Genomic DNA, 25,584 nt, shown 5'->3' with positions numbered 1-25,584 from the left:
CCTAGAGACCTGGGCGCAGGAGGGGGCGGGACCGGGACGTTCTCTATGTGACATGGCGGCAGCGGCGGCTCCTGACACCGGGTGAGTGAGAGCTGGCCCCGGCGTGATGTCACCTCACGTTCCGTCACGTCAGCCGGGCATGCCGGGAAGCGGCTGTACCGGAGAACATCCGCAGCGTGAAGACACGTCCTGTACTGACTGTAATGCCCTTATAATAGTCCAGCGCTGAGTGTTATATACAGGTAGAGGCCGGATACATGCAATGTGCTGCAGCCTCCTGTATATAGCGACTTACCTCTGTATACAGTGATGGCAGGTCCTGTACTGACTGTAATACCTTATAATAGTCCAGTGCTGAGTGTTATATACAGGTAGAGGCCGGATACATGCAATGTGCTGCAGCCTCCTGTATATAGCGACTTACCTCTGTATACAGTGATGGCAGGTCCTGTACTGACTGTAATACCTTATAATAGTCCAGTGCTGAGTGTTATATACAGGTAGAGGCCGGATACATGCAATGTGCTGCAGCCTCCTGTATATAGCGACTTACCTCTGTATACAGTAATGGCAGGTCCTGTACTGACTGTAATAACCTTATAATAGTCCAGTGCTGAGTGTTATATACAGGTAGAGGCCGGATACATGTAATGTGCTGCAGCCTCCTGTATATAGCGACTTACCTCTGTATACAGTAATGGCAGGTCCTGTACTGACTGTAGTAACCTTATAATAGTCCAGTGCTGAGTGTTATATACAGGTAGAGGCCGGATACATGTAATGTGCTGCAGCCTCCTGTATATAGCGACTTACCTCTGTATACAGTGATGGTAGGTCCTGTACTGACTGTAATACCTTATAATAGTCCAGTGCTGAGTGTTATATACAGGTAGAGGCCGGATACATGTAATGTGCTGCAGCCTCCTGTATATAGCGACTTACCTCTGTATACAGTGATGGCAGGTCCTGTACTGACTGTAATACCTTATAATAGTCCAGTGCTGAGTGTTATATACAGGTAGAGGCCAGATACATGCAATGTGCTGCAGCCTCCTGTATATAGCGACTTACCTCTGTATACAGTGATGGCAGGTCATGTACTGACTGTAATACCTTATAATAGTCCAGTGCGGAGTGTTATATACAGGTAGAGGCCGGATACATGCAATGTGCTGCAGCCTCCTGTATATAGCGACTTACCTCTGTATACAGTAATGGCAGGTCCTGTACTGACTGTAATAACCTTATAATAGTCCAGTGCTGAGTGTTATATACAGGTAGAGGCCGGATACATGTAATGTGCTGCAGCCTCCTGTATATAGCGACTTACCTCTGTATACAGTAATGGCAGGTCCTGTACTGACTGTAGTAACCTTATAATAGTCCAGTGCTGAGTGTTATATACAGGTAGAGGCCGGATACATGTAATGTGCTGCAGCCTCCTGTATATAGCGACTTACCTCTGTATACAGTGATGGCAGGTCCTGTACTGACTGTAATACCTTATAATAGTCCAGTGCTGAGTGTTATATACAGGTAGAGGCCAGATACATGCAATGTGCTGCAGCCTCCTGTATATAGCGACTTACCTCTGTATACAGTGATGGCAGGTCCTGTACTGACTGTAATACCTTATAATAGTCCAGTGCTGAGTGTTATATACAGGTAGAGGCCGGATACATGCAATGTGCTGCAGCCTCCTGTATATAGCGACTTACCTCTGTATACAGTAATGGCAGGTCCTGTACTGACTGTAATGCCCTTATAATAGTCCAGCGCTGAGTGTTATATACAGGTAGAGGCCGGATACATGCAATGTGCTGCAGCCTCCTGTATATAGCGACTTACCTCTGTATACAGTAATGGCAGGTCCTGTACTGACTGTAATACCTTATAATAGTCCAGTGCTGAGTGTTATATACAGGTAGAGGCCGGATACATGTAATGTGCTGCAGCCTCCTGTATATAGCGACTTACCTCTGTATACAGTAATGGCAGGTCCTGTACTGACTGTAATACCCTTATAATAGTCCAGTGCTGAGTGTTATATACAGGTAGAGGCCGGATACATGTAATGTGCTGCAGCCTCCTGTATATAGCGACTTACCTCTGTATACAGTAATGGCAGGTCCTGTACTGACTGTAATACCTTATAATAGTCCAGTGCTGAGTGTTATATACAGGTAGAGGCCGGATACATGTAATGTGCTGCAGCCTCCTGTATATAGCGACTTACCTCTGTATACAGTAATGGCAGGTCCTGTACTGACTGTAGTAACCTTATAATAGTCCAGTGCTGAGTGTTATATACAGGTAGAGGCCGGATACATGTAATGTGCTGCAGCCTCCTGTATATAGCGACTTACCTCTGTATACAGTGATGGCAGGTCCTGTACTGACTGTAATACCTTATAATAGTCCAGTGCTGAGTGTTATATACAGGTAGAGGCCAGATACATGCAATGTGCTGCAGCCTCCTGTATATAGCGACTTACCTCTGTATACAGTGATGGCAGGTCCTGTACTGACTGTAATACCTTATAATAGTCCAGTGCTGAGTGTTATATACAGGTAGAGGCCGGATACATGCAATGTGCTGCAGCCTCCTGTATATAGCGACTTACCTCTGTATACAGTAATGGCAGGTCCTGTACTGACTGTAATACCTTATAATAGTCCAGTGCTGAGTGTTATATACAGGTAGAGGCCGGATACATGTAATGTGCTGCAGCCTCCTGTATATAGCGACTTACCTCTGTATACAGTAATGGCAGGTCCTGTACTGACTGTAATAACCTTATAATAGTCCAGTGCTGAGTGTTATATACAGGTAGAGGCCGGATACATGTAATGTGCTGCAGCCTCCTGTATATAGCGACTTACCTCTGTATACAGTAATGGCAGGTCCTGTACTGACTGTAGTAACCTTATAATAGTCCAGTGCTGAGTGTTATATACAGGTAGAGGCCGGATACATGTAATGTGCTGCAGCCTCCTGTATATAGCGACTTACCTCTGTATACAGTGATGGCAGGTCCTGTACTGACTGTAATACCTTATAATAGTCCAGTGCTGAGTGTTATATACAGGTAGAGGCCAGATACATGCAATGTGCTGCAGCCTCCTGTATATAGCGACTTACCTCTGTATACAGTGATGGCAGGTCCTGTACTGACTGTAATACCTTATAATAGTCCAGTGCTGAGTGTTATATACAGGTAGAGGCCGGATACATGCAATGTGCTGCAGCCTCCTGTATATAGCGACTTACCTCTGTATACAGTAATGGCAGGTCCTGTACTGACTGTAATACCCTTATAATAGTCCAGTGCTGAGTGTTATATACAGGTAGAGGCCGGATACATGGAATGTGCTGCAGCCTCCTGTATATAGCGACTTACCTCTGTATACAGTGATGGCAGGTCCTGTACTGACTGTAATACCTTATAATAGTCCAGTGCTGAGTGTTATATACAGGTAGAGGCCGGATACATGCAATGTGCTGGAGCCTCCTGTATATAGCGACTTACCTCTGTATACAGTAATGGCAGGTCCTGTACTGACTGTAATAACCTTATAATAGTCCAGTGCTGAGTGTTATATACAGGTAGAGGCCGGATACATGTAATGTGCTGCAGCCTCCTGTATATAGCGACTTACCTCTGTATACAGTAATGGCAGGTCCTGTACTGACTGTAGTAACCTTATAATAGTCCAGTGCTGAGTGTTATATACAGGTAGAGGCCGGATACATGTAATGTGCTGCAGCCTCCTGTATATAGCGACTTACCTCTGTATACAGTGATAGCAGGTCCTGTACTGACTGTATACAGCGGCTGTAATACCCTTATAATAGTCCAGTGCTGAGTGTTATATACAGGTAGAGGCCGGGTACATGCAATGTGCTGCAGCCTCCTGTATATAGCGACTTACCTCTGTATACAGTAATGGCAGGTCCTGTACTGACTGTAATACCTTATAATAGTCCAGTGCTGAGTGTTATATACAGGTAGAGGCCGGATACATGCAATGTGCTGCAGCCTCCTGTATATAGCGACTTACCTCTGTATACAGTGATGGCAGGTCCTGTACTGACTGTAATACCTTATAATAGTCCAGTGCTGAGTGTTATATACAGGTAGAGGCCGGATACATGCAATGTGCTGCAGCCTCCTGTATATAGTGACTTACCTCTGTATACAGTAATGGCAGGTCCTGTACTGACTGTAATACCTTATAATAGTCCAGTGCTGAGTGTTAATACAGGTAGCGGCCGGATACATGCAATGTGCTGCAGCCTCCTGTATATAGCGACTTACCTCTGTATACAGTAATGGCAGGTCCTGTACTGACTGTAGTAACCTTATAATAGTCCAGTGCTGAGTGTTATATACAGGTAGAGGCCGGATACATGTAATGTGCTGCAGCCTCCTGTATATAGCGACTTACCTCTGTATACAGTGATGGCAGGTCCTGTACTGACTGTAATACCTTATAATAGTCCAGTGCTGAGTGTTATATACAGGTAGAGGCCGGATACATGTAATGTGCTGCAGCCTCCTGTATATAGCGACTTACCTCTGTATACAGTGATAGCAGGTCCTGTGCTGACTGTAATACCTTATAATAGTCCAGTGCTGAGTGTTATATACAGGTAGAGGCCGGATACATGGAATGTGCTGCAGCCTCCTGTATATAGCGACTTACCTCTGTATACAGTAATGGCAGGTCTTGTACTGACTGTAATAACCTTATAATAGTCCAGTGCTGAGTGTTATATACAGGTAGAGGCCGGATACATGGAATGTGCTGCAGCCTCCTGTATATAGCGACTTACCTCTGTATACAGTGATAGCAGGTCCTGTGCTGACTGTAATACCTTATAATAGTCCAGTGCTGAGTGTTATATACAGGTAGAGGCCGGATACATGGAATGTGCTGCAGCCTCCTGTATATAGCGACTTACCTCTGTATACAGTGATAGCAGGTCCTGTGCTGACTGTAATACCTTATAATAGTCCAGTGCGGAGTGTTATATACAGGTAGAGGCCGGATACATGTGATGTGCTGCAGCCTCCTGTGTATAGCGACTTACCTCTGTATACAGTGATGGTAGGTCCTGTACTGACTGTAATACCCTTATAATAGTCCAGTGCTGAGTGTTATATACAGGTAGAGGCCGGATACATGCAATGTGCTGCAGCCTCCTGTATATAGCGACTTACCTCTGTATACAGTGATGGCAGGACCTGTACTGACTGTAATACCTTATAATAGTCCAGCGCTGAGTGTTATATACAGGTAGAGGCCGGATACATGCAATGTGCTGCAGCCTCCTGTGTATAGCGACTTACCTCTGTATACAGTAATGGCAGGTCCTGTACTGACTGTAATACCTTATAATAGTCCAGTGCTGAGTGTTATATACAGGTAGAGGCCGGATACATGCAATGTGCTGCAGCCTCCTGTATATAGCGACTTACCTCTGTATACAGTAATGGCAGGTCCTGTACTGACTGTAATACCTTATAATAGTCCAGTGCTGAGTGTTATATACAGGTAGAGGCCGGATACATGTGATGTGCTGCAGCCTCCTGTGTATAGCGACTTACCTCTGTATACAGTGATGGTAGGTCCTGTACTGACTGTAATACCCTTATAATAGTCCAGTGCTGAGTGTTATATACAGGTAGAGGCCGGATACATGCAATGTGCTGCAGCCTCCTGTATATAGCGACTTACCTCTGTATACAGTGATGGCAGGACCTGTACTGACTGTAATACCTTATAATAGTCCAGCGCTGAGTGTTATATACAGGTAGAGGCCGGATACATGCAATGTGCTGCAGCCTCCTGTGTATAGCGACTTACCTCTGTATACAGTAATGGCAGGTCCTGTACTGACTGTAATACCTTATAATAGTCCAGCGCTGAGTGTTATATACAGGTAGAGGCCGGATACATGCAATGTGCTGCAGCCTCCTGTATATAGCGACTTACCTCTGTATACAGTGATGGCAGGTCCTGTACTGACTGTAATACCTTATAATAGTCCAGTGCTGAGTGTTATATACAGGTAGAGGCCGGATACATGTAATGTGCTGCAGCCTCCTGTATATAGCGACTTACCTCTGTATACAGTGATGGCAGGTCCTGTACTGACTGTAATACCTTATAATAGTCCAGTGCTGAGTGTTATATACAGGTAGAGGCCGGGTACATGTAATGTGCTGCAGCCTCCTGTGTATAGCGACTTACCTCTGTATACAGTGATGGCAGGTCCTGTACTGACTGTAATACCCTTATAATAGTCCTGTGCTGAGTGTTATATACAGGTAGAGGCCGGATACATGGAATGTGCTGCAGCCTCCTGTATATAGCGACTTACCTCTGTATACAGTAATGGCAGGTCCTGTACTGACTGTAATACCCTTATAATAGTCCAGTGCTGAGTGTTATATACAGGTAGAGGCCGGATACATGCAATGTGCTGCAGCCTCCTGTATATAGCGACTTACCTCTGTATACAGTGATGGCAGGACCTGTACTGACTGTAATACCTTATAATAGTCCAGCGCTGAGTGTTATATACAGGTAGAGGCCGGATACATGTAATGTGCTGGAGCCTCCTGTATATAGCGACTTACCTCTGTATACAGTGATAGCAGGTCCTGTACTGACTGTATACAGCGGCTGTAATACCCTTATAATAGTCCAGTGCTGAGTGTTATATACAGGTAGAGGCCGGGTACATGCAATGTGCTGCAGCCTCCTGTATATAGCGACTTACCTCTGTATACAGTGATGGTAGGTCCTGTACTGACTGTAATACCCTTATAATAGTCCAGTGCTGAGTGTTATATACAGGTAGAGGCCGGATACATGTAATGTGCTGCAGCCTCCTGTATATAGCGACTTACCTCTGTATACAGTGATGGCAGGTCCTGTACTGACTGTAATACCCTTATAATAGTCCAGTGCTGAGTGTTATATACAGGTAGAGGCCGGATACATGCAATGTGCTGCAGCCTCCTGTATATAGCGACTTACCTCTGTATACAGTGATGGTAGGTCCTGTACTGACTGTAATACCCTTATAATAGTCCAGTGCTGAGTGTTATATACAGGTAGAGGCCGGATACATGTAATGTGCTGCAGCCTCCTGTATATAGCGACTTACCTCTGTATACAGTGATGGCAGGTCCTGTACTGACTGTATACAGCGGCTGTAATACCCTTATAATGTGACGATGCTTTAGTGCAGACGTTATTTAGGTCGGAGGTTTGTCTTTCTGTAACGCAGATGATTTATCAGATAGGGGAAATGGGCGATGATAAATGCAGTGCTATTCCACACCATGACCCTGCTTGCTGTCAGTGTACGTAAACATTCTCGGTTCTGTATTTGCCTAGGTCTGCTCGTAGTTGTGCTCATTGCATGCTAGGAGTTGTAGTTTTGCTGGAGAGCCGTCGGTTGCAGACGAGTGCTGTGTGCTGTCCTCCCGTATACTGCGGTCGACACTGAATTTAAAGGGGAACTCTACAGTTTTAAACTGGGAGCTGTCAGAGGATTGGTATTTGGCCTGTTAACTCTTTCCTCTCCTGTCTCTTGCAGATAGTGCACCACGTGGACCCTGAGGTTAGGAGCCCAGAGAGGTGAGAGCATAGCTCGTCATATGGGCCATTTGCAGCTTGCTGGAAGGCCCGATCCTCCGAGGTCATGTAGGTGGTGATTGGGCCGGGGGGACGGAGATAATATTTAAACTGTTCTGTTATCAGTACGTTTTTTGTTTTTTTTGTTTGTTTTTTGGAGATCGAACATTATTTATTAATATATAGGGATCAGAGCTTCCCTTTCCTGATGCAAAGCTCCAAATTTTCTGCAAAGAACATGATAAAATTATCACTGCCTGCAGCCACCACTAGAGGGAGCTCCGCGCGTGTTCAATGTTATCTTTGTGTTCAGTGTAAAATTGTTCCCTCTAGTGGGGTCTGTAAGCAATAAGAATGTTGTCCGGTGAGCTCCCTCTAGTGGGGTCTGTAGGTGGTAAGAATATTGTCCGGTGAGCTCCCTCTAGTGGGGTCTGTAGGTGGTAAGAATATTGTCTGGTGAGCTCCCTCTAGTGGTGTCTGTAGGTGGTAATGTTGTCCGGTGAGCTCCCTCTAGTGGGGTCTGTAGGTGGTAAGAATATTGTCTGGTGAGCTCCCTCTAGTGGTGTCTGTAGGTAGTAAGAATATTGTCCAGTGAGCTCCCTCTAGTGGGGTCTGTAGGTGGTAATGTTGTCCGGTGAGCTCCCTCTAGTGGGGTCTGTAGGTGGTAAGAATATTGTCCGGTGAGCTCCCTCTAGTGGTGTCTGTAGGTAGTAAGAATATTGTCCAGTGAGCTCCCTCTAGTGGGGTCTGTAGGTGGTAAGAATATTGTCTGGTGAGCTCCCTCTAGTGGTGCCTGTAGGTGGTAAGAATGTTGTCCGGTGAGCTCCCTCTAGTGGGGTCTGTAGGTGGTAAGAATGTTGTCCGGTGAGCTCCCTCTAGTGGGGTCTGTAGGTGGTAAGAATATTGTCCAGTGAGCTCCCTCTAGTGGTGTCTGTAGGCGGTAAGAATATTGTCCGGTGAGCTCCCTCTAGTGGTGTCTGTAGGTGGTAAGAATATTGTCCGGTGAGCTCCCTCTAGTGGTGTCTGTAGGTGGTAAGAATACTGTCCGGTGAGCTCCCTCTAGTGGTGTCTGTAGGCGGTAAGAATACTGTCCGGTGAGCTCCCTCTAGTGGTGTCTGTAGGCAGTAAGAATACTGTCCGGTGAGCTCCCTCTAGTGGTGTCTGTAGGTGGTAAGAATACTGTCCGGTGAGCTCCCTCTAGTGGTGTCTGTAGGCAGTAAGAATACTGTCCGGTGAGCTCCCTCTAGTGGTGTCTGTAGGCAGTAAGAATACTGTCCGGTGAGCTCCCTCTAGTGGTGTCTGTAGGCAGTAAGAAAATTGTCCAGTGAGCTCCCTCTAGTGGTGTCTGTAGGTAGTAAGAATATTGTCCGGTGAGCTCCCTCTAGTGGTGCCTGTAGGCACTGAGAATTTTATAATGTTCCTTTGTGACTATACAGAGGATCTGTATCAGGGAGGGCAGCTCCGACCCCTTTATATTGGGGGACACCCAAGGTCAGTGCCTAAAGGGCAGAGCGTGACACCAAGCATAGGCTCTCTGTGTCATGCTCCACCTCTTCAGTCCCTGCACAAGGCACAATACGGGTTGCCGGAGGGTTCATCTGATAATCCATAGGTATTATTGGGGTGCATATATGTTAGTGACATGGGTAAGTGACAGGCTCTGGACGACTTGGCGGGATAATTTCTGGGAGGCGTGCACCCTCTGGTTCTCCAGTCCTGCTGACAGACCATTGGCTTGCATGGCCGACACCCCTGTGTATTTCGGATCGCTGTGTGGGGCCCCTTTAAGCAGCCCCCCCCCACCTCCCACTTTGTCTCGGCTTGTTTTATGACTCCCTTCTCCTTCCCATCTGCCGCAGTATTGTTCCACCAAATGGCACAAACAAGCCTTTTTCTCTTTCCCGGGCGAGAGATGCAGCTGGGTAGCAGGCGGCGGGGAGAAGGAGAGAGCAGGCGGCGGGGAGAAGGAGAGAGCAGGCGGAGGATCTCATTTCTGGGGGAGAGAAGGCGCTCCGTTCGCCGCTCCGTCTCTAAACCGCGCTCGTTTGCTTGCAGAGCACCAATGAAGCGATCTCATACCCCCCCGGGCAACATTACCAATAGTGCCTTACGCTTTCTGTCCCAAGAGCTTGGCAAGGGGAGCGCGGTCATGTTGTCAGCTCCCGTGCTGGAGCTGCCCAGTCCTGGGGGGCGTGGACTGGTTCACCACGACGGACCCAGAGGATCGCAGAGCGAAGCCCCGTCTACGGAGGGCAAGTCCGGGGGAACCGTCAAAGTCTATCTGCCCAACCAGCAGAGGACAGTGGTGAGTCTGATAGGGGATGGATTGATGGATGGAGAGGGATGGATTGATGGATGGAGAGGGATGGATTGGATTGATGGATGGAGAGGGTGGATTGATGGATGGAGAGGGATGGATTGATGGATGAGATGGATGGATTATGTGATGGAGAGGGATGGATTGATGATGGAGAGGGATGGATTGATGGATGGAGAGGGATGGATTGATGGATGGAGAGGGATGGATTGATGGATGGAGAGGGATGGATGGATGGATGGAGAGGGATGGATTGAGGATGGAGAGGGATGGATTGATGGATGGTGAGGGAATGGATTGATGGATGGAGAGGGATGGATTGATGGATGGAGAGGGATGGATTGATGGATGGAGAGGGATGGATTGATGGATGAGAGGGATGGATTGATGGATGGAGAGGGATGGATTGATGGATGGAGAGGGATGGATTGATGGATGGAGAGGGATGGATTGATGGATGGAGAGGGATGGATTGATGGATGGAGAGGGATGGATTGATGGATGGAGAGGGATGGATTGATGGATGAGAGGGATGGATTGATGGATGGAGAGGGATGGATTGATGGATGGAGAGGGATGGATTGATGGATGGAGAGGGATGGATTGATGGATGGAGAGGGATGGATTGATGGATGGAGAGGGATGGATTGATGGATGGAGAGGGATGGATTGATGGATGGAGAGGGATGGATTGATGGATGGAGAGGGATGGATTGATGGATGGAGAGGGATGGATTGATGGATGGAGAGGGATGGATTGATGGATGGAGAGGGATGGATTGATGGATGGAGAGGGATGGATTGATGGAGGAGAGGGAGGGATGGATTGATGGAGAGAGGGATGGATTGATGGATGGAAGAGGGAGGCTGGATTGATGGATGGAGAGGGATGGATTTGATGGATGGCGAGAGGGAGGGGATGATGGATGGAGAGGGATGGATTGATGGATGGAGAGGGATGGATTGATGGATGGAGAGGGATGGATGATGGATGGAGAGGGATGGATTGATGGATGGAGGGGATGGATTGATGGAGGAGCGGGCTGGATGATGCTGGCGAGGGATGGATGATGGCTGGAGAGGGAGGGATGGATGGATGGAGAGAGAGGGAGGGATGGGATGGATGGGAGAGAGGGAGGGATGGATGGATGGGAGAGAGGGATGGATGGATGGAGAGGGAGGGATGGATGGATGGATGGAGAGGGAGGGAGGGAGGATGGATGGAGAGGGATGGATGGAGGATGGATGGAGAGGGAATGGATGGATGGGATGGATGGATGGATGGATGGAGGATGGATGGATGGAGAGGGATGGATGGATGGAGAGGGATGGATGGATGGAGAGGGATGGATGGATGAGGGAGATGGATGGAGGGATGGATGGATGGATGGATGGATGGAGGAGAGGATGGATGGATGGATGGAGAGGGAGGGATGGATGGATGGATGGAGAGGGATGGATGGATGGATGGATGGAGAGGGATGGATGGATGGATGGATGGATGGATGGAGAGGGATGGATGGATGGAGAGGGATGGATGGATGGTTGGAGAGGGATGGATGGATGGAGATTAGATTATAGGATGGATGGATCAGACCCATCTTTATATTTCACTTTCCCTCTCTCTAGGTGAATGTCCGCCCCGGTATGACCGTCTACGACTCCCTGGATAAAGCGCTGAAGGTGCGCGGTCTGAACCAGCAGTGCTGTGCGGTGTATCGTCTCTTACACGGGTAGGTAGCAGTGAGTGGTGGTGCTGAAGCTTTACCGACAGCATCAGGACATTGAGTACACGGAGCTGATTCTGGACCGGACGTGTGTGCTAGGAGCGGAAGTCTGTCAGATGCAGCAGAGCCGAGCTTGTAGCAGAGCTGTACATAGGAACTGCCGGGGAACCTGCTTTTTACCCCGTGTTATGATGCACAAATAGCGCAGTTCCCAAAGGATTTAATGACACATTCGGCTCTGCTACATCTGCGTACCCGGAGAGATTGTCTCTCACCAGATGGGCTTGTGTCACTCTTCCCAGCATGTTGGCAGCTTGGCACAACCATCCCCTAACACCCCTCTCGATTATGTAACGCCATGCTGCTGCAGATATTCATCTGTTTTCTCTGAGGCGCCTGTCCCTGCCAGAGAAGTGCATGACGCCCCCTCCTGGCTAACAGGAAGAGTAGAGTTGTAGGGATGTAGCTTGGAGGGTTGTCACCTGTACCTTCCAGTCTGCTGCTGAGAAATGACAACCAGTTTGGACACCACCTTGTGGTGCTCAGAGGTTGTCATTTCCCCCTCCGCCACACGGGAGCGCTCTGTGGCTGGTAACGTCATCCTAAACCTACCTCCTATTCCTACTGCAGACGGAAAGCCCTCACAGACTGGGAGACGGACATCACGCCGCTGGTGGGGGAGGAGCTGATGGTTGAAGTCCTGGCCGACGTCCCTCTGTCCATGCACAATTTCGTAAGTAGTCCTCCCCCATGTTCCGCCTCGAAGCCGCCTACACCCCCCCCATTTCCCCCCATTCCTGGTCATTTTCCAACAATCCTTTGCTGCAGGTGCGGAAGACCCACTTTAACCTTGCGTTCTGCGACTTCTGCCTGAAGTTCCTATTTCACGGTTTTCGCTGCCAGACCTGCGGCTACAAGTTTCACCAACACTGCAGCAGCAAGGTGCCCACGGCCTGTGTGGACATGACCAAGCTGCCCAAGTAAGTGCCCCCGGATCACCCGTCTTAAAGAAGAGCTCTGTCACTTTCTAGTATACTTCCTCACCACGGTCAAGATCTCTGCTTGCTGTCAGTGGAGGGGGGCGCGCTCTGTTTATATCGAGACTGAAAACACATCCTGATCACCGGTTGGGGCTTGTTACAAAAGGAAGATCCCTGATACACTGTAACAAACACATGCAGCGAGCGAAACGGGATCTGGAAGGGCTTTCAGCATGTGCGACTTTTTCCATTCACTGACAGCAAGTAGAAATATTATTTATTTATTTTAATTTTTTTACACAAAGTTTATTAGAACATTTACCAATTTTTCACAGCGTTTCAGTTTTAGGTTTAAAATTCTGTTCTGAGCAATTTCTAAATGTATCTTTATAGCGATTGGAGCTTTTCCTGCATAGACAGTTATATGATAAAATTCTGTCAGCCTGCAGCCACCACTAGGGGGAGCTCACTGCATACTGATTATACAGCTCCTATGGAATGTAATAATAAATGCAGCCACCACTAGGGGGAGCTCACTGCATACTGATTATACAGCTCCTATGGAATGTAATAATAAATGCAGCCACCACTAGGGGGAGCTCACTGCATACTGATTATACAGCTCCTATGGAATGTAATAATAAATGCAGCCACCACTAGGGGGAGCTCACTGCATACAGAATATACAGCTCCTATGGAATGTAATAATAAATGCAGCCACCACTAGGGGGAGCTCACTGCATACAGAATATACAGCTCCTATGGAATGTAATATATGCAGCCACCACTAGGGGGAGCTAACTGCATACAGATTATACAGCACCTATGGAATGTAATAATAAATGCAGCCACCACTAGGGGGAGCTCACTGCATACAGATTATACAGCACCTATTGAATGTAATAATAAATGCAGCCACCACTAGGGGGAGCTCTCTGCATACAGATTATACAGCTCCTATGGAATGTAATAATAAATGCAGCCACCACTAGGGGGAGCTCACTGCATACAGATTATACAGCACCTATGGAATGTAATAATAAATGCAGCCACCACTAGGGGGAGCTCACTGCATACAGATTATACAGCACCTATGGAATGTAATAATAAATGCAGCCACCACTAGGGGGAGCTCACTGCATACAGATTATACAGCACCTATTGAATGTAATAATAAATGCAGCCACCACTAGGGGGAGCTCTCTGCATACAGAATATACAGCTCCTATTGAATGTAATAATGCAGCCACCACTAGGGGGAGCTCACTGCATACAGATTATACAGCTCCTATGGAATGTAATATATGCAGCCACCACTAGGGGGAGCTCACTGCATACAGATTATACAGCTCCTATGGAATGTAATAATAAATGCAGCCACCACTAGGGGGAGCTCACTGCATACAGATTATACAGCTCCTATGGAATGTAATAATAAATGCAGCCACCACTAGGGGGAGCTCACTGCATACAGATTATACAGCTCCTATGGAATGTAATAATAAATGCAGCCACCACTAGGGGGAGCTCACTGCATACAGATTATACAGCACCTATGGAATGTAATAATAAATGCAGCCACCACTAGGGGGAGCTCACTGCATACAGATTATACAGCTCCTATGGAATGTAATAATAAATGCAGCCACCACTAGGGGGAGCTCACTGCATACAGATTATACAGCTCCTATGGAATGTAATAATAAATGCAGCCACCACTAGGGGGAGCTCACTGCATACAGATTATACAGCCACCACTAGGGGGAGCTCACTGCATACAGATTATACAGCTCCTATTGAATGTAATAATAAATGCAGCCACCACTAGGGGGAGCTCTCTGCATACAGATTATACAGCTCCTATTGAATGTAATAATAAATGCAGCCACCACTAGGGGGAGCTCTCTGCATACAGATTATACAGCTCCTATTGAATGTAATAATAAATGCAGCCACCACTAGGGGGAGCTCTCTGCATACAGATTATACAGAAGAGGATGATGCAAGATCACTACCGGACGGGCCAGAGGACTCCATGGGGAGGGGTTAGGCGTGCAGATTGGCAAGGGGCCTGGGCTCTTGAAGCCTGAACGCCGCCCCTGGGCGCTTGCGAGACCTAATTTGCATACGTTTATAACCTCATTATTGCAGCTTCTCTACATGGGACAAATACATCAGGTTCTGTTTTATTCCTGTGACAGTCTCCCTTTAAATTCAGTGGAAGCTCCCCCTAGTGGTGCCTGTATTTGTCATTAAAGGGGTTCTCCAGAATTTAACAGTTGCTGGCTTATTTCTAGGATGGGCGGGGGTCCAGCACACCTCAGGAACTACCCAGCCCCACCAGTTATGTAGTGGATGGCGCTGCACCCATTGGGTAGGGCACTGCACAGAGGATGGATGTGTGTCCTTCTTGGCGTCGGTGCTACTTCCAAACAGTGTCGGACCCCTGCCGATCTGATATTGATGACAGGGGGGCTCCCCCATAGTGGTTACTGTATTTATGGGAGCTGTATAGATCTGCATACAATGAGCTCCCTCTAGTGGAGGCCGCAGGTAGCTAGGATTTTATCATGCAATGCTATAAAGAAATATTGGGATTGTCATAGGTACAGAATTTGGCACCTATTTAGTAAAGTGGCACGGTTGGGCACACAGACGGCGCCCAGGGCTCGGCTCTCTGGGTTCCTAATGCTTGTTGTTTGTCGTCCCTCAGATCTGTAGGCAGCTATCGGGAATATTACGGGTATCCCGATCCTTCCCCCGGCATTATCCATGGACCCTACACCCCGCAGCCATCCAGGTAACGGCACCGCCGCCCCGTCCTCTCTGCCAATTTGTGTTAATGTCCCTGGTTCCCACCCCATTCCATCTCTCCCTCCAGCAGCCCCCGGACACAGCACGCTGGAGCTGCTTCCTTTTCATTCCCTAGCGAGGGGCAACCCCTGCAGCGGCATCGCTCCACCTCCACCCCCAACGTTCATATTGACAGCACCACTGGTCCCGTGGATAACAGCATTATTGAGGTACCCGGTCATGAAGTGAGCGGCGTAGATGGCGATAGACCAGTAGGCCTGGGGCAGTCCTGCATGACTGGGGAAGGGGGAGATGGTGCCAATATGACATGTAATACCACACGCCTCCTGTAGTGGCCGCTGCAGGAGAACTGTGCGCTTTCTGTGGTTCCCTCCGTGATAATGGCTGGGGGTTTGAGGTCGCAGTAACGTCTGGACTAAGGTCATAGACGTCTCCACAGGCCATGTTACCCTCAGGACAAAGCCTAGGTGCACCAACACGCCTCAGACTTCTCCCTGGCCGTACCTCAGTCCTCAGAACAGAGAGAAACAACCAATAGGCAGAGCTCGGGACAATATGGAGCTTTGTGATTGGTTGGTTGGTTCAGACGGGAGCTGGCACAAGGGGAGGGGCTAACTGCCGAGCCGCGGTTGTATTCAGGACAGTAGTAGAGCGGTGCGCTGTGCTCCAGGATGGAAGCGGAGCTGAGGAACCACATCCGGGACTGGTAGGATGTCTATGGCCGAGGTCGACCATCCAGAGCAGAGCGAGGCGGCAGCGGGGAGTTTGAAGTGTGATCGGTGCAGTGTGTGACGGCGGTGGTGCGCAGTGTGTGACGCCGGTGGCTTCCGGTCTTGTGGGAAGGTTATTTTGTGCTATAAGTTACCAGGTTGGGGGGTGGGGAGGGTATACCCCCATATCTGACAGACATCGACCCCCGTCAGCCATATACATCCATTCTCAGACTTCATTGTCCTCCTCCGCTCCCCCCCCCCCCCAATACAAGGAGCAGACCCCCCAAGGCATATTGTAAGACCCTTCTGTGTAACCCTGCTCTTCTTCTCCGACAGGAGGCCTTAAGGATCGCTGCCATCACCTCACGTGAGTTGCCCGTCTTCTACTACCTGTCCTGTAGGCCTCGCCGGCGCCCCCTTCTGCCGATGTATAACATTACGTCTTGTGTTTTCAGCCAAGGAAGGAACGGCCCAAACCGCCTCCATCGTTGGTAGCAAGTCGCCACCGGCGAAGTCACCTGTGGAGGCCCCGAGAGACCGGAGGACGTCGTCTTCTGATGATAAGAAGAAAGGGGTGAGTGATTGATGAGGGCCTCCTGAAGATTTGGGGCCCGGAGGTAGTCAGGGCCACTGTGCCCAGGTTGTTACTGGCCCTTGTTTTCCCTCAGACCTATTGATATTCATCATGGCTTAGGCCACGAATATCTAACTCTTGGCCCCCCTCACTCTTTAGCTGCTTGAGGGGACGAGGCTCCCGGGCGAGCACTGCCACCACTTAAAGGGTTTGGCCCATTTTGGTGGGGGGGCAGCTTGGACCACTTCACTGGGAACTGGCGACTTCCATTATGTCTGGGCTTCACCCGTCATGACACCGATTCCGTCCGTTTTCTTGTAGAAACAGCTGGGCTACCGGGACTCCAGCTACTACTGGGAGGTCAACTCCAGCGAGGTGGTGATACTGAAACGCATCGGCGCGGGATCCTTCGGCACAGTGTACAGGGGCAAGTGGCACGGCGACGTGGCCGTCAAGATCCTGAAGGTGACCAGTCCCACCGCAGAACAAATCCAGGCCTTCAAGAACGAGATGCAGGTTCTTAGGTGAGGGCAGGGGGCGCTGCCCGGGAGAGACCCCCAAAAGTAACGGCGTCTGTCTACACGGCTAACTGCCCTTCCTCCCCCTCCTTACAGGAAAACACGTCATGTCAACATCCTGCTCTTCATGGGCTTCATGACAAAACCCACCTTCGCCATAATCACGCAGTGGTGCGAGGGGAGCAGCCTCTACCGCCATCTACACGTCATCGAGACACAGTTTGATGTTTTCCAGCTGATTGACATTGCGCGTCAAACGGCGCAGGGGATGGAGTAAGTAACGACCCCCTCAGCACAGTCTGCCGTAAAGATGTGCACCCCCCCGATTCCTCCTCTAGATCCAGGTGATAAACTTCCCTTTACCCGTCAGTGTATAGAGAAGACTTGAGTGGCCTTGACTTGGGTGACGCAGCACCACCTGGTGGTTGGTTGTAATTATAACAGCTTTTAAAACTTGTGTTACCTTGCAGAGCTGATCTGGGTCTGCTTGGTGCCAGGAGAGTTTATATGTTTGATTTGTGGTTCTTTTTGGATTATCTGTGGCTTTTGTGCATATTTGGCAGTCATTTTTCACTATTTTGCTCTTTATTATTATTTTTTAGCTACCTCCATGCCAAGAATATCATACATCGTGATCTGAAATCCAATAGTATCCTTCCACCACAAAAATACAATTTTACTTTTCTGCACATTATTCTTAGCCCCTTCCGGGTCGGGTCTTTAAAGATGGAGCCATAACCGCCGGGTTTCTGCTCGTTTAAACAGCAGAGACCCCGGGGCTAATGTCTGCGATCGGCAATAATGCCGATCGTAGACATTTTAACCCCCTTAGATGCTGCGGTCAAATGTGACCGCTGCATATAAGAGCACTAAAACCGGAGGCTGCGCGCTTCCCATCCCAGGACGCCTTCCCCTGGCTGAGATCGGGGAATGCATTCCACAGTAGTAATAGGCCGGAGCCTCCGATTACTAGCATATCCCAGTGCTGGCCTGAAGGTGGCAGCGCTGCATTGGAATATACCGTGCAGAATTCAGTATTCTGTAATAGATACAAATACATTGCAGAATACGATTGGCAATCTAGTAATTGCATGTTATAGTCTCCTAGGGTGACTTAAAAGAAGTAAAAAAAAAATATACAATTTTTTTTTAATATAAAAAAGTATAAAAATTTAATTGCCCCATGGGCATCAGCACATCCGATAAAGCCAGTATTATTAAAATATAAAGATATTTGTGCCATATGGCTTAACGGGGGAAAAAAAGTATGGTTGGGTTGGGTCCTCCAGAGAGAGAGAGACGCTCTTTATAGCCCGATCCTGAATGAGGACCCCTCCTCTATTTACTCAAGTTTCTTCCTTAACCGAACATTAAGACATCTTTCTGCACGAGGGGCTGACTGTGAAGATTGGTGATTTCGGGTTGGCCACGGTGAAGACGAGGTGGAGCGGATCTCAGCAGGTGGAGCAGCCGAGTGGTTCCATCCTATGGATGGTGAGTTCTGCGGTCCGCGTTGTGGCCCGGTATAATCCCTCGCTCTGGTGCCGATCATTGCCTTTTATTTTCCAGGCCCCAGAAGTGATAAGGATGCAGGAGCACAGTCCGTACAGCTTCCAGTCCGACGTCTACGCCTACGGGGTGGTGCTGTACGAGCTGATGGCCGGACTACTACCATATGCCAATATCAACAACAGAGACCAGGTGACCAGCAGGGGCTTCTAGGACCTTCTTTAGAAGGTCATTGGGTCTTCAAGTGCCATGGTTTCATTGCGAACCTGTGGATTTCAGGGCCTGATGGGAGTTGTAGTTTTGCAGAACCCTTTGTCTAAAGCGCGGCAGCATTAATAACTTCTCTTCATCCCTCTACAGATCATTTTCATGGTTGGCCGCGGATACCTCAGCCCTGACCTCACTCAAGTCTCTAACAGCTGCCCCAAAGCCATGAAAAGACTTCTAGCAAATTGCCTAAAGTTCAAAAAAGAGGAGAGGCCTCTGTTCCCACAGGTGAGCTGCAGCGTGACTGGTAGCACCTAACAACTAAGCGAGTGCAGCTCTGGAGTATAATACAGGATGTAACTGAGGATCAGTACAGGATAAGTAATGTATGTACACAGTGACTGCCCCAGCAGAATAGTGAGTGCAGCTCTGGAGTATAGTACAGGATGTAACTCAGGATCAGTACAGGATAAGTAATGTATGTACTCAGTGAGTGCAGCTCTGGAGTATAATACAGGATGTAACTCAGGATAAGTAATGTAATGTATGCACTAGGGCTGTAACGAGTATTTGATTATATCGAGTAATTCGACACAAAAAATCCTCGATGCAAATAAGCTCTTGCTATTACTCCCACTCCATGGTCTCCCGTTGGCCCGCAATGCGCTCGGAATACTCGCCTTTCCAGCAGGGGGCTTCCGGACACCACAGCACGTCCATGGTCCCGCGCTGCACTGACGTACGCTGTGACCTGACGCGCTGTGTGTCGTCGGGCCCAAAGCAGCGCGGAATGATGGAGTGTCGGCGGCGCCCCTGCTGGAAACGTAAGTCTGACGGCCACTTCCCACGCAGCTAATTATCACAGCTAATTACAGACTGTGCGAATAGATGGGGAGCTGAGTTTTCATCACGTATCAGGCCCCTTTAATTGCTTTCAGGAGGTCAAGCGTGTGAACAGCATCCAAACCCCAGTAAGACAGGCCGGTGATCGCACACAGGCTGAATAAAGAAAGACGGTAGAACAGCCAAGACAGGCACTAGCACCCACTCCTCCACTGTAACACTGCGCTTTATATATCACCCCAAGATTTACTGCTGCAGCAAATACAGCTTAGGGTGCTGGAGAGGGGAGAAGCCCCGTACACAGAGGGGGGAATGCCTCCTGCAACCTGTAGGAGACATTATATCACCCCTATAAAGTAACATATACCTCCTGTAATCTGCAGAAGACATTATATCTCCCCTATATAGTAACAACTGGGGAGAGCTGAAGGCTCTGGGGGATAGTGGGGAGCTGAAGGCACTGGGGGATAGTGGGGAGCTGAAGGCACTGGGGGATAGTGGGGAGCTGAAGGCACTGGGGGGATAGTGGGGAGCTGAAGGCACTGGGGGATAGTGGGGAGCTGAAGGCTCTGGGGGATAGTGGGGAGCTGAAGGCACTGGGGGATAGTGGGGAGCTGAAGGCACTGGGGGATAGTGGGGAGCTGAAGGCACTGGGGGATAGTGGGGAGCTGAAGGCACTGGGGGATAGTGGGGAGCTGAAGGCACTGGGGGATAGTGGGGAGCTGAAGGCACTGGGGGATAGTGGGGAGCTGAAGGCACTGGGGGATAGTGGGGAGCTGAAGGCACTGGGGGATAGTGGGGAGCTGAAGGCACTGGGGGATAGTGGGGAGCTGAAGGCACTGGGCGATAGTGGGGAGCTGAAGGCACTGGGAGGGGGGATAGTGGGGAGCTGAAGGCACTGGGAGGGGGGATAGTGGGGTGCTGAAGGCACTGGGAGGGGGGATAGTGGGGTGCTGAAGGCACTGGGAGGGGGGATAGTGGAGCTAATGGCACACTGGGGAACTGATGCACTTGGGCTGATCACACAGGGGAGGAACGAAGGGTGTTGGGGTCTGATGAAGTTTCTATAAAGGAAAACAGTCTATTAATTCATATAATTATTATTTTTTTCTTATTAGATTACTCGATTAATTGTAAAAAAATCTGTAGAATACTCTATTACTCAAATAATTGTTTACTGCAGCCCTAGTATGCACACAGTGACTGCACCAGCAGAATAGTGAGTGCAGCTCTGGAGTATAATACAGGATGTAACTCAGGATCAGTACAGGATAAGTAATGTATGTACACAGTGACTGCACCAGCAGAATAGTGAGTGCAGCTCCGGAGTATAATACAGGATGTAACTCAGGATCAGTACAGGATAAGTAATGTATGTACACAGTGACTGCACCAGCAGAATAGTGAGTGCAGCTCTGGAGTATAATACAGGATGTAACTCAGGATCAGTACAGGATAAGTAATGTATGTACACAGTGACTGCACCAGCAGAATAGTGAGTGCAGCTCTGGAGTATAATACAGGATGTAACTCAGGATCAGTACAGGATAAGTAATGTATGTACACAGTGACTGCACCAGCAGAATAGTGAGTGCAGCTCTGGAGTATAATACAGGATGTAACTCAGGATCAGTACTGGATAAGTAATGTATGCACACAGTGACTGCACCAGCAGAATAGTGAGTGCAGCTCTGGAGTATAATACAGGATGTAACTCAGGATCAGTACAGGATAAGTAATGTATGTACACAGTGACTGCACCAGCAGAATAGTGAGTGCAGCTCTGGAGTATAATACAGGATGTAACTCAGGATCAGTACAGGATAAGTAATGTATGTACACAGTGACTGCACCAGCAGAATAGTGAGTGCAGCTCTGGAGTATAATACAGGATGTAACTCAGGATCAGTACAGGATAAGTAATGTATGTACACAGTGACTGCACCAGCAGAATAGTGAGTGCAGCTCTGGAGTATAATACAGGATGTAACTCAGGATCAGTACAGGATAAGTAATGTATGTACACAGTGACTGCACCAGCAGAATAGTGAGTGCAGCTCTAGAGTATAATACAGGATGTAACTCAGGATCAGTACAGGATAAGTAATGTATGTACAGTGACTGCACCAGCAGAATAGTGAGTGCAGCTCTGAAGTATAATACAGGATGTAACTCAGGATCAGTACAGGATAAGTAATGTATGTACACAGTGACTGCACCAGCAGAATAGTGAGTGCAGCTCTGGAGTATAATACAGGATGTAACTCAGGATCAGTACAGGATAAGTAATGTATGTACAGTGACTGCACCAGCAGAATAGTGAGTGCAGCTCTGAAGTATAATACAGAATGTAACACATTGTAGAGTCGTTCTGTAACCTTTTAGGCCTCTTTCACACGAGCGTGTCCGGATGCATTGTGGCAAACCCGCGCGAGTAGGTACCCAATTGCAGTCAGTTTTGACTGCGATTGCGTTCCGTTGTTCAGTTTTTATCGCGCGGGTGCAATGTGTTTTGCACGCGTGTGATAAGAAACTAAATGTGGTACCCAGACCCGAACTTCTTCACAGAAGTTCGGGTTTGGGTTAGGTGTTGTGCAGATTCTATTATTTTCCCTTATAACATGGTTATAAGGGAAAATAATAGCTTTAATACAGAATGCATAGTACAATGGGGCTGGAGGGGTTAAAAAATATTTTAACTCGCCTTAATCCACTTGTTCGCGCAGCCGGCATCTCTTCCGTCTTCTTCTTTGAGAAATAGGACCTTTGATGACGTCGCTGCGCTCATCACATGGTCCGTCACATGATCCATCACCATGGTAAAAAGATCATGTGATGGACCATGTGCTGAGCGCAGTGACGTCATCAATGGTCCTATTCCTCAAAGAAGACGACGGAAGAGATGCCGGCTGCGCGAACAAGTGGATTAAGGTGAGTTAAATTATAATTTTATTTTTTAACCCCTCCAGCCCTATTGTACTATGCATTCTGTATTCAGAATGCTATTATTTCCCCTTATAACCATGTTATAAGGGAAAATAATAATGATCGGGTCCCGATCCCGATCGTCTCCTAGCAACCGTACGTGAAAATCGCACCGCACTTGCTTGCGGATGCTTGCGTTTTCGCGAAGCCCCATTCGCTTCCATGGGGCCTGCGTTGCGTGAAAAAACGCACAATATAGAACATGCTGCGATTTTCACGTAACGCAAAAGTGATGTGTGAAAATCACCGCTCGTGTGCACAGCCCCATAGAAATGAATGGGTCCGGATTCAGTGCGGGTGCAATGCGTTCACCGTCACGCATTGCATCCGGCGCGGAAATCTCACCCGTGTGAAAGAGGCCTTAGTACGGGGTTCACATATTCATAGGTTTTCTGTTTCTCTCCTTTAGATCCTTTCTTCTATCGAGCTGCTGCAGCGAGCTCTCCCAAAGATAGAGCGCAGCGCGTCCGAACCTTCACTTCACAGAGCGGTCAACGCTGAGGACCTCAACCCCTTCCTGATCACCACCCTGCGCCTTGTGCCTCAGTGATCGGTCTCCTCCAGGGGGCAGTGTCTGATCCCGGGGGCCGCAGTAGCTGTCCTGTGCTCGCTCTCACTTCACACTTCTCTTTTCTCCTAACTTCTCGTCTGCGTCTTCACTTGACTCTTCCTCCAAGCTGCTTCTCTTTCTGGGCATCCTCCAGTGATCTACAAGATTACTGGCTGAGCCGATGTGATTTTTTTTCTGCCAAGAGGAACGCACCCGCAAAGAGTCCAAAGTCGTGGGGATAACAGCCACAAGCTGCTACCATGTTGAAATCGTACTGTAACATGCAAACATCACGAGAGCCAATTTCTCAGTCTTGGTTGGAGCTCCCCTTTAAGGTAGTGGAGGAAGCGGATTATCGGAGCCTGGTTATTTGTTCGCCATTACGGGGCGGAACGTAGGACAGTGGCTTCTGTGTCGTTGAGAACCATTGACGTTAACGGTTTACTGTTAAATTATTTTCCATGAACGGTCCAGGGGACCTGACGCCTTTTTTCAGACCCCCCCTAATCCCGGGCACATGTGGTTTAGCTGCTCGCCGGGACCTGCCTCCTGTCTGTCGCCAGCCGTGAATCCGAGGGAGGAAGATATTTATTTCTACACAGGTCTGATCCTTCTGCAGAGGTTCCGTTTCCGTTAACTGGGGAGAATCGTTTGTAAAAATGAGATTTAAGTCTGTTTTTTTTTTTTTTTTCTAGCATCATCCTCGCTTCGTTATGTGTTAAGTTTCCCATCTTCTGGTGCGAGGATGGCAGTTGTGGGTGGGGGGAGGAGGGGGTTAAATTTCGCCTGGTCATGCTTGAGAACCCATAAATTAAAACTGTACGGTGAGGGACGTGAATACAAATCAGAAATGCATTGAATATAAGGACGTGTAATATATATATATATAGTTTTAAATAAAATAAGTTTGGTGTAAAAAAATAAAATAAAATACATTTTTCTATTCTGCATAATCACCCCCTCCCCAATCGACCAAAGTAGAGCCCCCCCTACAAGTGTTTACCGTTTCTTTGGAGGACCCTCTGCATCACGTAGAGCGCACTCAAGGTAATACTGATGCAAGGATGTCTGATTTAAAGGGGATTTCTGAGATATTTTAACGGACAATCTAATGGGTGGGGGTCTGACACCCGGGACCCGTCACAATCAGCACAGCGCCGTACATTGTATAGTGGCCGTTCTTGGTACTGCAGCTCAGCTTCATTCAGTTGAATAGGGTGGGGCTGAGTTGCGCCTAGGTCATGTGACCGATGAACGTGCCATCTCCGACCTAGGAAAGTGCCTTCTCAAACAGCTGATCGGCGGGGTCTCAGGTGTCGGATCCCCCCCCCCCCCCACTAACAGATACTGAAGACCTATCCAGAGGATAGGCCATCGGTATTAAAATCTCAGGAAAACCCCTAAAAGAAGCTGAGCAGATTCATGTCTGGTTTTAAATCCCTGCTCATTCTGCAGTTGAGTCCAGAGGGCGGAGTCACCCACTGATTGACAGCCTGTCCAGGATAAGTAGCACCGCCCACTTGACTGTTCAGTTCTTGCTCTACAGCCGGCAGATCAGAGCGCGTTCACCATGGTAAGTGGAGCCACTTGTTCCTTCTAGGAATGAATGGGTATATCCTGGCCATCCAACACCGTGAGATATGCCAGTGTGGATCAGATCTTGTTCCTTGTCCCCCTGGCTTAGTCTTCCTCTGTCTCCCTGGGTTAGCTGGCCCGCAATGCTGAGATCGGGAACGGAAGGAGCGGACAGGGTCAGCAGTGGCCACAGCAGAAAGGAGTTTCTTGGTACGGTTATCTCCTACCAGCAGCGCCCCCCAGGGACCAGTGCCATCTTGCCTCAGGCTGCTCGGATCCGCGATCCTACCGCCTCTCCTGGATCTTTATTGGTTGATCCTCCTGGTGTTAATAGATGGAGCAACGCGGGCAGTGTGGGCAAGCTGCAATATTGAGCTACCTCTAAGCCTAGTACACAAACTCTCCTTTGGTTATGCTCCTCTCTTACTCTGCTGGGCAGGGGCTGAAAAATCATGGCCACTATAGCCTCTTGTCAAGCGGTTCATTGACCAATTACAATCGGATATGAAAGGGCATCTGTCAGCAGTTTTGTCCCAATGGCACTGTCAGACCTGTTACACGTGCACTTGGCAGCTGAAAGCATCTGTGTTGGTCCCATGTTCATATTTGCCCGCATTGC

At 48.6% G+C, this 25,584-nt stretch overlaps 1 protein-coding gene across 3 annotated transcripts; it reads left to right on the top strand.

The window, feature by feature from the left end:
* ARAF (A-Raf proto-oncogene, serine/threonine kinase) lies at positions 1-24,311 on the top strand. 3 transcript variants are annotated; one of them, XM_044305381.1, is made up of 17 exons: positions 1-81; positions 7,616-7,656; positions 9,709-9,958; positions 11,600-11,703; positions 12,328-12,430; positions 12,526-12,677; positions 15,391-15,477; positions 15,562-15,700; positions 16,541-16,571; positions 16,660-16,778; positions 17,100-17,302; positions 17,393-17,569; positions 17,899-17,945; positions 18,672-18,790; positions 18,866-18,997; positions 19,166-19,300; positions 23,250-24,311. In XM_044305381.1, exons 3-17 carry the CDS (start codon positions 9,716-9,718, stop codon positions 23,388-23,390), a joined length of 1,932 nt encoding a protein of 643 aa, XP_044161316.1. In that variant the 5' UTR covers positions 1-81; positions 7,616-7,656; positions 9,709-9,715; the 3' UTR covers positions 23,391-24,311. The 3 variants fall into 3 exon arrangements, with proteins under 3 accessions (XP_044161316.1, XP_044161315.1, XP_044161317.1); XM_044305380.1 differs by having other exon boundaries at positions 15,559-15,700; XM_044305382.1 differs by having other exon boundaries at positions 2-81; positions 9,780-9,958; positions 15,559-15,700.
* The last annotated feature ends 1,273 nt before the right edge of the window (positions 24,312-25,584 follow it).

Source organism: Bufo gargarizans, chromosome 9 (genome assembly GCF_014858855.1).
Source record: "Bufo gargarizans isolate SCDJY-AF-19 chromosome 9, ASM1485885v1, whole genome shotgun sequence".
In the NCBI taxonomy this organism is placed as follows: domain Eukaryota; kingdom Metazoa; phylum Chordata; class Amphibia; order Anura; family Bufonidae; genus Bufo; species Bufo gargarizans.
The sequence above is the reverse complement of the archived record's forward strand: the minus strand, read 5'-3'. Positions and strand labels throughout refer to the sequence as shown.

Bases quoted from the DNA above. Each gene is read 5' to 3' on its own strand.
- ARAF (XM_044305380.1), top strand. From the start codon at position 9,716: ATGAAGCGATCTCATACCCCCCCGGGCAACATTACCAATAGTGCCTTA. The intron at 11,704-12,327 runs GTAGGTAGCAGT...TTCCTACTGCAG, and splicing joins GTGTATCGTCTCTTACACGG to ACGGAAAGCCCTCACAGACT. The intron at 17,570-17,898 runs GTAAGTAACGAC...ATTATTTTTTAG, and splicing joins CAAACGGCGCAGGGGATGGA to CTACCTCCATGCCAAGAATA.